Source organism: Choloepus didactylus, chromosome X (assembly GCF_015220235.1).
Source record: "Choloepus didactylus isolate mChoDid1 chromosome X, mChoDid1.pri, whole genome shotgun sequence".
Lineage (NCBI taxonomy): Eukaryota > Metazoa > Chordata > Mammalia > Pilosa > Megalonychidae > Choloepus > Choloepus didactylus.
In genome coordinates, this window is record NC_051334.1 from 58,557,206 (window position 1) to 58,571,387 (window position 14,182).

The window sequence follows — 14,182 nt, forward strand, 5'->3', positions numbered from 1 at the left end:
GTATGGGGAATAGAGAAATTAAATGGAGAACAGGAGTGAATAAGGGGTAATAAACAGAAAAAAAAAAGGTGCTACACTGAGGAGAATGAAACGTTGGACCTGGAGAGCTGGAGAGCAGGGAGGCAAGCAGGGACCAAGCCCCGGCCTCTGGAGGCGGAAAGAGACAGGACCACTTCCGGCCAGGGGAGGGGGTTGCGGGCTCATACCCAAGGAAAGGCTTGGAGAAAGCGGACGCTTTCTGGACATTTAAGAGGACGAGGTGAGCTGAAGTGCCCAGCTTTAGCGAAGTGGGTCTCCGGGCTGTGGTTTGGACGTGCATGACTCTAAAATTACTTGAGGTTTGAAGAAAATCCGCTGGAGGTTCGGGACCCGAGTGCTTGGAAGCTGTAGGGTTTAGAGGTGGCTGGACTCGGTTCACGCAGGAGAAAGGAGGGGGCAGAATTCCTTTTGGCCAGAGAAAGGAGAGACCTGGACTCGCTTCAGGCCGCAGAAGGGAGGGTTCGGGACCAGGTTGAGATCGCAGAAGGGAGGGATTGAAATCGTTCAGGCGATAAAAGAAGTGATCAGGACACAGTTCGGGAGAGCAATGAGAGAGAGCAGGACCCCATTCAGGCTGGATAAAGGGGAAAGGACCCGATTTGGGCCACAGAGAATAGGGATCGGGACCCGGAGAAAATCCCTTCTGAACGGCTGAAAGGACCAGGCTCAGGCGAGAGAAAGGAGGGGCTAAGACTTGGTTGATTCTAGTCTAAAGAAGGAAGGGACAGGACCTGGTAGGGTTCGGGAAGAAGAAAATACAGACGCTTAATACCACTGGATTTGGGGGTGAGGCATCAGTGTTTCAGAAAGGCAGGGCCAGGAGGCACTTGCAGACCTGGAAGGGGGTTAGAGGTATTGGGGAGGGGGCGGTGCGGAGACGTACCGCAGAGCGGAGGGAGGGGGTGTATCAAGGGAAGGGGCGGTGCGGAGAAGTACTGCAGAGCGGGGGGAGGGTGGAGTATTGAGAAGGGGCGGTGCGTGAATGCACCGCAGAGGAGAGGTGGATGTTGCTGGGGAAGGGGCGATGCAAAGAGGTACTGCATAGCGGAGTGAGGGGGCCAGTGTTGGGGGAAGGGATATCCTGCTTTGAGAATGGAGTTTTTGATTGGGAATGAGCTTGTTAGAGACAGTCCGGTCCACCAGCGCGCAGCCATACCGAAAGCCTTGAAGAAAGACTTGTATTGGGAAAGCTAGTGGGCCTGAGATGGGAATGCCCCCCACCCAGAATTGTGTGCAGGCACACTATCAAGTTGAGGCAGTGGGCGTGTTGGGCAAAGGGACCAGGTCGTAGGAATTGACTTGCAGATTCTAGGATGCAAAAGAATTATGGCTGGGAAACCAAATGGCTTGGGTCTCTAGGTATGGGAACCCAGGCCTTGAAGGGCTTGGGGCCTAAGGTTAGGTGAGATTCCCCTACCTAGGATAGGTGAGATGTCTGTTGAAACTCCCTCTCCCCCTCATTCTCCCCTGACTCAGGCCCCTTTCCCTCAGGCTCAGCTGTTACCCAGCCTTCCAGAGAGATGGATAGGAGGAATGACTACGGTTATAGGATGCCCCTGTTTCAGGTGAGACCTCTCTGCACTCTCACCAGGCCATCTTCCTGTCCTGAGTTCAGCAACTGCTCTTTGGCCCCCTACCACCCTGCACTTGCATAATTCCCTGCCCAAACAGTCTCAGTCCCCTGCACCCCACTCTTGCATGGTAGATGGGGAGAAGAGGAAAACCTGCCTGGCTCTATCTGTACCCTGCTCTCTTACCCCTTTCCCCAGCCCTCTTCCAGCATCAATCACTACTCAGAGGAAGGGGAGGCCTTTGTGAACAGGGTGGGCTGTAGGGAGACTGAATGGCCCAGAGGATCATAATTCTAAGTGTGTAGGGCCCTCTGCCTCCCCCTGGGAGCCTGGGGCTTCCCTTCCCTCCAGATGTACAGGCTGAGGCCACAGAAGAGGACAGTGTCTTGCTGATGAATACCCTGTTGGCGGCAACCAAGGACCCCCTGGCCATGGACCCGCCAGTTGTCAACCGGCCTAAGAAAAGCAAGGCCAAGAAGGCCCCTGTTAAGGCTACAACTAAGTCCGCATCTGCTGCCCTTCCAGTGCCACCTGCCAGTGAGATTGCCACCAAGTCCCAAATAAATTTTTAGGCCTTAAAATTGCCCATCATCCCCCAGATCTCTCAGGCTCCAGCTACCACTGAGGCAGCCAGTACTCAGGCTTCTTTAGCTACTGCTCAACCTAAGAAATCCAACAAGGCAAAGAGAGTTACTGCTAAGGCAGCCCAAGGCTCCTAGATCTCAACTGGCAGGGAGAGTGTTGCTACACAATTCAGGTCACCATTGCAGGCCCTAAACCTACCATTCATCCCTCAGACTATCCAGATTCCAAATGCCAATGAGTCAGCAAATTCCCACGCCTTGATAGCCTCCACCAAGCTTAAGAAAACTTCCAAGTCTAAGAAAGCTACCAATAAGGCCACAACTAGTGTCACTGAAATCTCGCCGGCTCCAACTGCCACCCATGGCCAAACTACCAATGAGATAGCCAATACCCAGGTCACAGCAGCCTCTACTGGAACCAAGAAAGCCTCCAAAGCCAAGAAAGCACCTACTAAGGCTACAAATTTTGACACTGAGCTCTTAGAGGCCCCAAATGCCACTGAGGCAGCTACCAGGCAGATTGAGGCCTTAGCAGCAGCTATCTGGCCCAGAAAATCCAAGGACATGAAGGCTGCCAGTAAGGGTCCAAATTCTGCCTCTGAAATCTCTGAGACCCCAGCTGCCTCACAAATGAACACCAACCAAGCTCTAGCAGCCACTCTCTGGGGCAAGAGAAGGTCCAGGGCTCTGAAAGCTGTTGCTAAGCCCCAGGCATCTGAAAGTCAAATTCAAATTGTTAACCACGGGGCCCAGGCCAAGATGGCTACCTGTCAGGCCAACATAAGTGCCTTTGAGACTCAGGTTGCTGCTGCTGTCCAGGCCCTGGCAGATGACCACCTGGCTCAGTTGAATCTGGAGCCCACAAACAGGACCCGGGGCAAGAAGAACAGAAAGGTGAGATCTCTGACATCACCATCCTTGACTTTGCACCTCTCCTTTTCCATTCCCGTCTTTCTAGTTTTTTCATTTCTTCTATGAGTTTACTGAGCCTTTTTACTTTGAGCCAGTTCCTATGTTCAGCTAGACCATGGGGAATGCTGAGAAGAATGTGATATAGTTTCTACCTCCTGGTAATGTACAGGCTTGTGAGGAAATAAGACATCCAAACACTCACTACAATCTGAATGTAATTCAACTTGTATTTACATAGTGACTACCGTGTGCCAGGCTTTGAGTTAGGTGTATTCACAAAGGCCATGTCTTTAAGTCTTGAAAGGAACTCTTATTAACTAGGGATCATAGTTCCAGCAGTGAAAGACAAGTCCAGGACACAGAGTAACCAATGGCTTGATCAGGTCCCACTACAGAGAAGGATTTAGAGGAAGCAGAGTGAGGATACAGAGCTGTTTCTTTCACCTGGTGATGACTCTGGGCCTTCCTTCTTTCTGATGATGCAGTCCAAGCATCTGAATGGGGATGAGAGAGGTGGCGGTAATTACAGGAGGATCCCATGGAGCTGGAGAGCGCCGCCGCCCCGGGATGTGGCCATTTTGCAAGAAAGGGTAAGAATCCAATGCTGCCCAGTCTCTTTTCATCCTCACCTGCCCTCTTGTCTGCCACCCTTTCAAGGTTTCTGCAAACAATTGTGATCTCCCCATGTATTCCTCCTCTCCCAGGCAAATAAGTTGGTGAAATACCTGCTGGTTAAGGACCAAAGATCCCCATCAAGCACTCAGGTAGAGTCCTACTCCTCCTATCTGAGCTCTCCACTCCACTCCCCTTTCTCCCAGTGCCTGGGGGTAACACTACCTTTATGGCCTCCTCATTCCTTCATATCTCCACCTTTCCCTCCTCACACTATGCCATGGCTGGTGTCTCCCATTAACACAGTTCAGGACTCTGGCTGCACTGAACACACAGGCTGTCAAAAGAGCTTCAGTTCTGTGGCCCCTGCTCAACCCAGCTGCTTCCACCTCTCCCTTCCTGCAGACATGCTGAAAGATGTCATCCGAGAATATGATGGATATTTCCCAGAAATCATTGAACGAGCAAGCTACACTCTGGAGAAGGTGAAGAGGAAGCTCTGGGGGTTGGGTGCAATGGGGAAGCCTTGAATTGAACAAAGGCAACATGTCTCTTCTGGGAGGGCCACACAGACTCAGTAATCCAGACTCATCACTGTGTAGAGAGGAAGATGGTGGCCTAGGGAGGGTCATAGACTAGCCATGTAAATCAGAGGTAAAAGTACAGTTAGGACCCAAGCCGCCCATCTTAGTCCTGACTTCTGTCCACTACTGGGCACATCCTATGATTTATTTCAGATGCTAACCTCTCCCTTCCATTCCCTACTCTGTCTCCCAAAATTTCCACTAATTCCAAATATGTTGATCACAGTAGTACATTATTGTGTTTTTACTGTGTGCCAGTCACTTAGTGAAGAGCTTTATATGCACTCATTTCTCACACAAAATCCCCTAGGCATATGGGGAGCTGTGGGATGCTCAGGAAGCTGAAAGATACCTAGGCTGAATTTTGTGATCTCACAGGCTATTCTTTTACTTGGCAGATGTTTCAAGTCAATCTGAAGGAAATTGATAAGCAAAGTAGCTTGTATATTCTCATCAGCACTCAGGAATCCTCGGCAGGCATACTGGGAACGTAAGCTGGGAAAGGGATTGGGTGGAGGGGGGGGCTTCTCTTTTGTCCATGCTACTACCCATTCCCTGTTGTCTCTCCCACATCCTCTTAGAGAGTCAGGAAAGACAGGGTTTTAAAAGCCCTGTTCCAGTTCCCACATAGCTGGAGCCCTGCACATATATTAGTGCCTGATTTTGATTGATTGACGGGCATAGACTCCTGGGGTAGGGCATTCCTGCTGTCAGGTTTTCTATCCCTCCAGAAGCTTCCTAGGAAAGCAAGCCTGTCATTGTCTCTTCCTGCTGTGTGCCAGGACTGGCTTTGGTAGAGTGCTTCTCAGGGGGGTGCTTCTTGGCGTGGGTAGATCATGATGCTTGAAGGGCAGGAGAGTCATCAGGGGCTGTGCCTAGAGTTCCATTAAGATCGAGGAGTCTGGGAGAGAAAGAAGGGACTGACATTGACCGAGTGCCTGTGTTGTGCCAGATTGGCAGGTATTCTCCATGTTGTGCCGGATTGACAGGCCTTCTCCATTCTCTTGGAAACCTAGGGAGGGGAGGATGTAATTCTCATTTTACTGATGGGAGACTGAACCTCAAGAGTCTGAGTGCCTTACCCAGGCTCACATAGAGCTTGGAGCATGGACTGGGCAGAATTCTCCCATCCCTAAGGGATCCAGGAAAAACTAGCCTACAGAGCTGGCTAGTATGTCTTTTGCAAAAGTCTTCTAGACATAAACCTCTCTGTCCTATTATTCCCTTAGGACGAAGGACACACCCAAACTAGGTCTCCTCATGGTGATTCTGAGTGTAATTTTTATGAATGGCAACAAGGCCAATGAGGGTGAATGGCTGGGCCTGCAGCTGAATGGGTGGCTATGGTTCAAATTTCATGTGTTCATATTCTGTCCCTTGTCTCCTCTTGCCTCCCCTTGCAGCTGTCATCTGGGAGGTGCTATGCAAGTTGGGGTTGCCTCCTGGGTATGATTGGGCTCTCTCAGCACTTGCTGTCCATGTTGTCCTTTGGCAAGAGAGGATGGTCCCAGGATTGCATCAGCCTGGTGGTCTGGTTGAATGGGTGGGAGGTTCCAGACTCGGTAGAGGTCCCTGGATTCTAAACTGGGTGGTTGGGGAAATGGTCCTGAACTCTCTACTTCCTCTCTCCTCTATATCCTCTGTCTTTTCTAAGCTGAAATCTCAGATAGACCTTCAGGGCATCCATGACAAAGAGCCATCTTGCCTAAATTGCCTGCTTCCATTGACCACATGCTTTCTACCTTCCTGCCTTCTTTGAGACTGCCCCATGTGCTAGGAAGGTCTCTTTCATGTTGTGAAATGGCTTTGCCCTCATCTGGGGAGTTCTGATCTCTGTTCATGGGTTATTTTTCCCATTGTGAGGGTGCAACACTCTCTTTGGGGAAGTGAGGAAGCTCATCACAGACGAGTTTGTGAAGCAGAAGTAAGTTGTGACTTGGGGCTTTGTCTGGCCTTGAAGTGTTCTGGCATGCTGGTCTAGTTCAGAAAGTGCTCAATCAGCCCTTTTCTTACAGTAGCTTTAGAAGGATGGGCATTCTGTGACCTAGAATTTTGACCTGTCCACAGTTCCCATAGGTGGACCTTTCCTAGGGTCAGCCAGACCAAACAGAAGGCCCTTGCTATGGGGTGTACTCAGAGCAGGAGTCTTGAAGAAGGACTCCTCTGTTCAAAACATACCAACAGGAATTGGGTTTTCTCCTCACAGGTGGCAGGATACTTGTTCTTCTTGTGACATCATACCCTACAAATGCCTCCCCTGCAGCACCAAGTGACTGCTATACACAGGGCCAATGGGAAATGTCTCAATATTGGAGGCCAAGACCATGAACTGTGTTTGGGAGTGAATCTGGGAGTGTAGGCTCTTGGAAATCCTTCTTCAGGTGCTGAGCTTAGTATTTGTTTGGGGGAGGTTGCCACCTGCTGCCCAGTGGTTAGACAAGTTTGCTTGGCTAGAAGCAAGTTTCATTTCCTCTCTTCAAGGTACCTGGAATACAAGAAGGTCCCCAGAATACAAGAAGGTCCCCAACAGCAGACCACCTGAGTATGAGTTCTGGGGCTTGCACTCCTACCATGAGACTAGCAAGATGAAAGTTCTCAAGTTTGCATGCAAGGTAATAGGAGAGCTGCCCAAATTTGGCATTTCAAGGGAATGGCATGTCCCTGGCTGGGGTAGACTCTTTTCAGAGATAGGCAGGTATAGAGGAGCCTGTATTTTGTATATGAATATTATGGAGCCTCATTTATGTTCCAGAGTGCTGCAAGAGATAAGTTTACATTGTCTCTTTCATTCCTTCTACCTATTCTTATCATTTCTCATATTACAGATGAAGACACTTAAGCTTACTGAGGTTAAGTAACTTGTCCAGGGTACACAAGCACTTAAGTTGTCAGAGCTGAAATTAGATCTTAGCACTTTCATATAATGAGTCCCAGTAACTAAGAATTCTTATTATTACTATTATCTTTATACAAAGTCCATAGTAGGTGGTTAATATATGTTTACAAGGACTGTTTTCCTTATGATTATCATTCCTATCTCAGGTGCAGAAGAAAGACCCCAAGGACTGGGCTGCTCAGTACCGGGAGGCTGTGGAGATGGAAGTCCAGGCTGCAGCTGTGGCTGTGGCTGAGGCTGAGGCCAGGGCTGAGGCAAGAGCCCAAATGGGGATTGGAGAGGAAGCTGTGGCTGGGCCCTGGAACTGGGATGACATGGAAATCGACTGTCTGACAAGGGAAGAATTAGGCAATGAACCTCAGGCCTGGAGCAGATTCTCACTTGAAGTTGAGGCCAGAGCTCAAGAAAATTCAGATGCCAGCACCAACGTTGACTTCAGCAGAGGAGATAGCACCAGAGCTAGCTTCAGTGATGGTGCTAGTATTAGCTTTGGTGGAGCACCCAGCCCCAGTGGTGGCTTCACTAGAGGAGCTGGCACTAACTTCAGTGGAGCACCCAGTATCAGTGCCAGTTTCAACAATGCAGTCAGCATTAGTTTTGGTGGTGCACCTAGCACTAGCTCCAGCTTCAGTGGTGGATCCAGCATTAGTTTTGGTGGCATACCTAACACTAGCTCCAGCTTCAATGGCAGAGCCAGCATTAGCTTTGGTGGCATACCCAGCACCAGTGCTAGTTTCAGTGGTAGAGCCAGCATTAGCTTTGGTGGTACACCCAGTACCAGTGCCAGCTTCACTGGCGGATCCAGCATTAGTTTTGGTGGTGTACCTAATACTAGCTCCAGTTTCAGTGGCAGAGCCAGCATTAGCTTTAGTGGCATACCCAACACCAGTGCCAGTTTCAATAGTGGAGCCAGCTCTGGCTTTGGAGGTACACTCAGCACCACTGCTGGCTTCAGTGGTACACTCAGTACTAGCACCAGCTTTGACACTGCACCCAGCACTGGCACTGTCTTCAGTGGTGCACTTAGCACCAGCACGGGCTTTGGTGGCGCACTCAGCACCAGTATCTGCTTTGGTGGCTCTCACAGCTCTGGTGCTAGCTTTGGAGGCACATTCAGTACGAGTATCTGCTTCAGTGGCTCTCCCAGTACCAATACTGCTTTTGATGGTACACTCAGCACTAGTGTCTCCTTCAGTGGTTCTTCTAGCACCAGCACTGACTTTGGTGGCACACTAAGCACCACTGTCTGCTTTGATGGCTCTCCCAGCACTAGTGCCAGCTTTGGTAGTGTACTCAGCACCAGCACAGGCTTTAGCAGTGCTTTTGGCACCAGTGCTGGCTTTGGTGGTGCATATAGCACCAGTGCTGGCTTCAGTGGGGCTCTTAGCACCACTGGTGAATTTGGTGGAACTCCCAGCAACAGCATGGGCTTTGGTGGTACTCTCAGTACCAGTCTTTGCTTTGGTGGTGCATCCAGCACCAGCGTCACCTTTGGTGGCGCTCCCAACACCAGCCTCTACTTTGGTGGTGCTCCCAGCACCAGCCTCTGCTTTGGCAGTGTGTCTAGCAGTAGCCTCTGCTTTGGTGGCCCTCCTAGCACTAGTGCCTGCTTCAGTAGCACTACCAGTGCCAGCTTTGGTGATGGACCCAGTACCAGTGCCTGTTTCAGCTTTGGCAGTGGGTTAAGCACCAGCGCTGGACTCAGAGGTGGACTGAGCACCAGCACTGGCTTCGGTGGTAGACTAGGTACCACCACTGGCTTCAGTGGAAGACTGGGCACCAACGATGGCTTTGGTGGTGAATTGGGCACCAATGTTGGTTTTGACAGCATACTTGGTACCAGTGCTGGCTTTAGAGGTGGCTTCAGAACCAGCGATGGCTTTGGTGGTGGGCCCAATGCCTGCTTCAACGGAGGACTGAGTACCATCATTGGCTTTGGCAGTGGCCCCAACACCAGCACTGGCTTTACTGGCGAACCCAGCACCAGCACCGGATTCAATGGTGGACCCAGTTCTATTGGTGGACCAAGCACCCGTGCCGGTTTCAGTGATGGACCAAGCAGCAGTGCTAGCTTTGGTGGTGGAACCACCAGCCTTGGTGCCTGCAGCTTCTCCTATGGCTAGTGAGGTTTCAGGTAATTATAACACTTCCACAGCCAGGGCCCACAGGGAGGGTATAAGAGCTGGGAGGTGTTATAAGAAACCTGAGGCAAGGAGGGATGGGGGCAATGAAGGCAGTATGAGAAAACAGTATATTTGGTTCTAAAATGTGTGTTCCTGTTTGGTGTTTTGTTTTCAGGTTTATTTCCATGTTTACAGGTACCACTAACGAATTGCAGCAGTCCTTCCCATGGAGCCAACATAAATCCTTGGAATGTTTTCCACACAGCAGCCTAAGCAGCTACTACCAGTTGGCTGAAGGTGACATGTATAAAATCTGTTTAGTGTTCCTGCTTTCTTGTTTGCTTTCTGTGTGTTGTCATTTTTTGGTGTCAGAGTTACATTAAATTTGCAAAATGAATTGAAAAGTTTTTTCTCTTTTAATGTGCTTAGGTTGCTGTGAGTGACATTTTGAATTCACTGATGAAGTAGAGATCAGCAAAGCTCTTTGGGGAAGGTAGGGGTGCAGCTTTAGACTATAAGGTAGATATGACTTCAGTAGGATAGAAGCCTGGGGGAAATGGGGCAGGCAAGGGGAAGTAGCTTGAGCAAAGCTATGCTTCAGGGGGAAAGCCTGAAGCAGAAAGCAGAGGGAGAAGGGACTAGACAGTAAGTATAGCTTCAATTTGAGAAGTTTGGGTATGAATGGAAAGATAGAGGAGGAGGTCAGAGTGGGGAGAAGTCTAGATGATTCCAAGGTCCATGGAGTGGGTGACTGAAAGGGAGGAGATGGTCACTGGAATTGAGGGAGTTAAGGACCTGGGAAGCCAGGGAGTTGGTTGGATCATTCCTATGGACAGTGAAATGACAGGAAGGTGGCAGCAAGAGCTGGAGAAGAGAGGACCACTGTGGTAAAATTTCTTCTCTGAGTGTAAGGAACAGGAACACAGGCACTCAGGAGGACTTCTCTCCTCCCTCATCTTTGGAGGAGCTACCCCAGAACTCTTCCCTCCAGGATGTCCTCACTCATTCCCCACCCCCACAATACCAGGTCCACTTCACAAAGTCAGGATCTTAAGGACAGTGGAAGAAGCCTCACAGTGACCCCCTCTAAGTCTTTATTGATAAGGGAATAGGAATTAAGAACAAAGTTTCATTCAGAGCTAGACAGCTCCTTCGTTGTGGTCAGGAATAGAGATGTGTTTTGGAGCTGCTAAGAACTTCTTCACTGGAAGCAGGGTTCTCCCAGTGAGATCAAGGCTGTAGTCTTCTCAGGATAGGAAAGGAGAAGCAATAGGAGCTCCTAAAGGTATAAGACAATGAGGACAGAGACAGTTTAACCTCCTGAGAACTGCTCAGTAGTGGGCAGGGACTGTGTCCAGGGCTTCCTCAGGTTCCCGGGTGATGTCCACATTCTAAGAGGAGAGAGTCCAGGATTAATATGAAGGAGACAACAGTGTAGAGCCCCAGCCCCTCCCCTGTCTCTTGCCCTCACTGCCAGGACCCCCTCTTTCAGTTAGGCTGGATCCTGACCTTCACTCAGGTAGGCCTGGAGTAAATCTCAGTGTGAGGCCTTTATGGCAGGTGTGGCTTTAGCCCTGCCTCTCGGGTATCTCAGGTCTGGGTTGTGATTCCTGCATTTCTGGGTACTGGTTATTCTATTGGTTGGTGAGAAACACTCAGACTCTGGGGGCTGGCAGGGGGTATGTAACTTTCTTTGGGGAAGGCGGCTTTCACCATGTGCTCTGTCCACAGTCAGCTTAGGCCACAGAGTCCCCCACCTACCTCAGGCTTCTCTCGGTGTGTGTTCACTGCCTCTACATTCAAGTAGATGGACTCCACTTTGCAGCCTCAGAAAAGAACAACCCGTCAGCAAGTTCCTGAGTAAGCACAGGTCTTCCCTGAGGTGTCATCCCCCTCCCTATCACCACTTACACCCCATTTCCACACTGTGTACAGGTTGTGACTGCTCTGTAGAGAGACTAGCTGTGTCATGTGTGAGAAAGATCCCAGGCCCAAGAAGCAGCAGACAGGCAGTCCTCCCAGCTCTGTCCCTGACAGTCTCTGAGTCCCCTGAGCCTCAGTTGCTTATTTGTAAACAGGGATGGATATGAGAAGAGATGATCTTCCAACTCTTGTGGTCTGTGAGATAATCTAATCTATATGCTTTTAATGGAGCTCTATGGATCCTCTGAGCCATGTTAGGTGCTGAAGTGGTAGAAGAACTAGGGCCACTGCCTTGGGACAATGAGTCCCAGGTAAAGTTTATTTTCAGAACAATGTGGGCAAGGCCACATCAGAGTTGTGGAATGTAACAAGGGATTTCTAGGGAGCCTGAAGAAGAAAGACGGAGATAGCAGTGGGACCTAGGGCTGCCAAGAGGCCCAATGCCTGTGGAAGCCCCCTTAACTCCATCCCCATGTATTGCACCCTACTCCAGGCTTCAGTATGCCATTCTGCCCTGTTTATACCCTCAAACAGGTTTGATTCTCTCCCTTCCCTGGTCATGAACCTTTCATGGCTGCCTAATGACCCAGGAGAGAGTCTAAGCAGTTTAACCTGCCCAGGCTGGTCTTTGAGGCCTTTCTTCAATCTGATCCCAACCTATAGTCCTCTGTTCTCCTTTGGGACCCCCAGTCCAGTCTTCCCATGTCCTTTGCCTGCCCCACTCCCCACCCAACCAAACTTATTAAACTCATCTCCTGCTGTGTGTAAGCCCTTCTGCAGCTTGGTGCTTTGGCAGAAACAGAGAAAGTTGGGGCCAGGTCCCAGATTTTGAGGCATCACAGTCCTTCCCTGTTCTCATCCTAGTACCACCAGACTCACCTCTACCAGTACACCCAATTACCCACCCAGTTAACTTCCCCCAGGAAACCGCTGTGCACACATGCCCTTCCTTGGATGAGGTGAGAGCGCTCACCATAAGCCACAGGTGTGAGTTTGAGCACAGTGTGCAGAGGACACTTGAGATATGGTAGCTCATCTGGAAAGGAGGAGAAAGCAGCCATCAGACATGGGCAGTGCTGGGGAGGGCACGTCCACCCCAGGCCTGTGGGCTTTCAGGGCTCTTCCCCTTTTTCCTCCCCTTCCCCCAGGGCTGCCTCACCACACCAGGGGCAGTGCTGACAGCAGGTAGGGCAGAGAGGAAGAGGGCAGAGAGGGAAGGACCAGGAAGGAAGGAGAGCCCTTGGAAATGTGGACAGATTGTGGGTCCCGCAGGGGGGGTCAGGCTGGCCACCTCGGTGACAGGCTGCCTCCTCACTAACAGGGCAAACAGGAGGCCAAGGCAGGCCTCCCTCCTTCCCATAGCTTCAGGCCTTCCGCTGGCTCCCCCATCACAAAGGCCCACAGTTCATCTTAGCAAGTGTTTCCTGCGACCCTGCTATGCGCCTGGCCACTGAATGAGGTGTGCATGGCACTTAACAGCTTCCAGAGCTTTCTCCCCAGGCCAGGCCTGCTCTGACTCCTCACAGGCAGCCTGGAGAGGAGAGGATGATTAGGCCTTTCTGTGGGTGAGGAAACTGAGAGCTACAAGGGGGTAAGCCACTTGCCTGAAGTCACAAAGACAGGAAGAGGCAGAATCGGGACTTGAACCCAGGGCTCTCAGAGGCCGTGATGCGTGCTCTGCCCACTGCAGTCTGCTGCCGCTGCCCACGAGGGCCTCAGGGTGTCTTGGGAGTGACACACCCACCTGCTCCCCTCCTCTACTGACACCCACCCACCCAGGCTGCATGTATCACTCCCTGTCTCCTGTCCTTTAGCCGAAACACCACCCCTACAGCTTTCCTTTCCCTTAGGTTCATCCTAGCTTTCAAGACCTGCTCCATTCTTCCACCTTCCCAGCCTCCTGAGACATCAGGTTTGGTGTTTCCCTGGGCAGCCATCCGGCTTCTCATCCTCCTCCTCATCAGGCCCTGTGCCAAAGACTTCAAGGGCACTGTCCCATTCCATCCTCACTGACACTGAGGGATTTACTGTTGCCCCTCGTAAGATGAGGAAACAGACTCGGAGAAGGGAAGCGACTTGCCTGAGGTCTCTGACTCAGCTCTGCCACTGCTCAACAAGTGACCTCTCCTCTGTCTTGCCCTCAGAGTCCCCACCTTTCATAACACAGGATTAGACTAGAGTTACTCTGAGGGTGCCCCCGGCTCTGAAGTTCTGTGGGTCTGCAGTCTTTGTCACATCATCTTTCTGAGCCTCAGCTTCCTCACCTGAATAATAGGACTAAGTAATAACATCTGTCTTGCCCTACTCAGATCCCAGGGCAATTTTGAGCAGCTGGTGTGACCCTGTGCATGAGCATATGCAGGAAATAGATAAAGCAGTGTACAGACAGGAGGCACACATGCCCCCCCACCACACACACACACACACTCCATGCATATCTGAGAGGGGTGGGCCTCTAGAATACACCTGGGATCAACTCCTGTCAGTTTGAGTCCTCCGACCTTGGGCAAGTCACTTCACCTCTCTGAGCCCCCATTTCCTCAGCCAGAAAATGGGGGTTATTATGCTTGCCTCCATCTCAAAAGATGGCATCAAACAGTAGAGTTGTGAACAGTATCAGAAATCTAGCAGCCCAAGAACCCCTAACCCATCTTCCATCTCCTTTTACCAGAGAGGAAATTGAGGAGCAGGCAGAAGAAATGACTTGTCCAATGTCAATTTCCCAAGTTTCCATGAGTTCCAATTCTGGATGACTCCTCATTGCACACACTCTTTGTTTTGAAGCAAGCATTGTAGAAAAGATCCAAGTTTATAAGACATTGCTGACTTCAAATATCACTTTCCATTGTCCATATGCACCCTCAAGATAACTTGGAAATGCCAAACACTTCAGCATGTGTGGGAAACAGTCTTCCATGTTGCCTGAGGCATATCTAGG

General features: G+C 50.6%; 2 protein-coding genes and 1 non-coding gene across 3 annotated transcripts in view; 2 read left to right on the plus strand and 1 right to left on the minus strand.

Annotated features, from left to right (window-relative positions):
- Nucleotides 1-221: 221 nt before the first annotated feature.
- On the plus strand, nucleotides 222-9,600 carry TRO (trophinin). Its single transcript, XM_037821767.1, is given in 16 exon segments — nucleotides 222-259; nucleotides 1,531-1,604; nucleotides 1,916-3,088; nucleotides 3,592-3,696; nucleotides 3,811-3,844; nucleotides 3,847-3,870; nucleotides 4,124-4,203; nucleotides 4,701-4,792; nucleotides 5,532-5,611; nucleotides 5,706-5,748; nucleotides 6,166-6,174; nucleotides 6,176-6,226; nucleotides 6,803-6,914; nucleotides 7,345-7,963; nucleotides 8,054-9,332; nucleotides 9,497-9,600. Coding segments are annotated over 14 exon segments (3,735 nt in total). The 5' UTR covers nucleotides 222-259; nucleotides 1,531-1,559; the 3' UTR covers nucleotides 9,322-9,332; nucleotides 9,497-9,600.
- On the plus strand, nucleotides 6,427-6,552 carry LOC119523901. Its single transcript, XR_005214705.1, has one exon. It is a non-coding gene; the product is annotated as a small nucleolar RNA SNORA11 (small nucleolar RNA).
- A 1,052-nt stretch (nucleotides 9,601-10,652) lies between the features above and the next one.
- PFKFB1 (6-phosphofructo-2-kinase/fructose-2,6-biphosphatase 1) overlaps nucleotides 10,653-14,182 on the minus strand; it is a 336,515-nt gene continuing 332,985 nt past the window's right edge. The window contains 3 exon segments of the mRNA XM_037821028.1: nucleotides 10,653-10,712; nucleotides 11,083-11,147; nucleotides 12,218-12,280. Of these exon segments, the coding sequence (XP_037676956.1) occupies nucleotides 10,653-10,712; nucleotides 11,083-11,147; nucleotides 12,218-12,280 (188 nt within the window).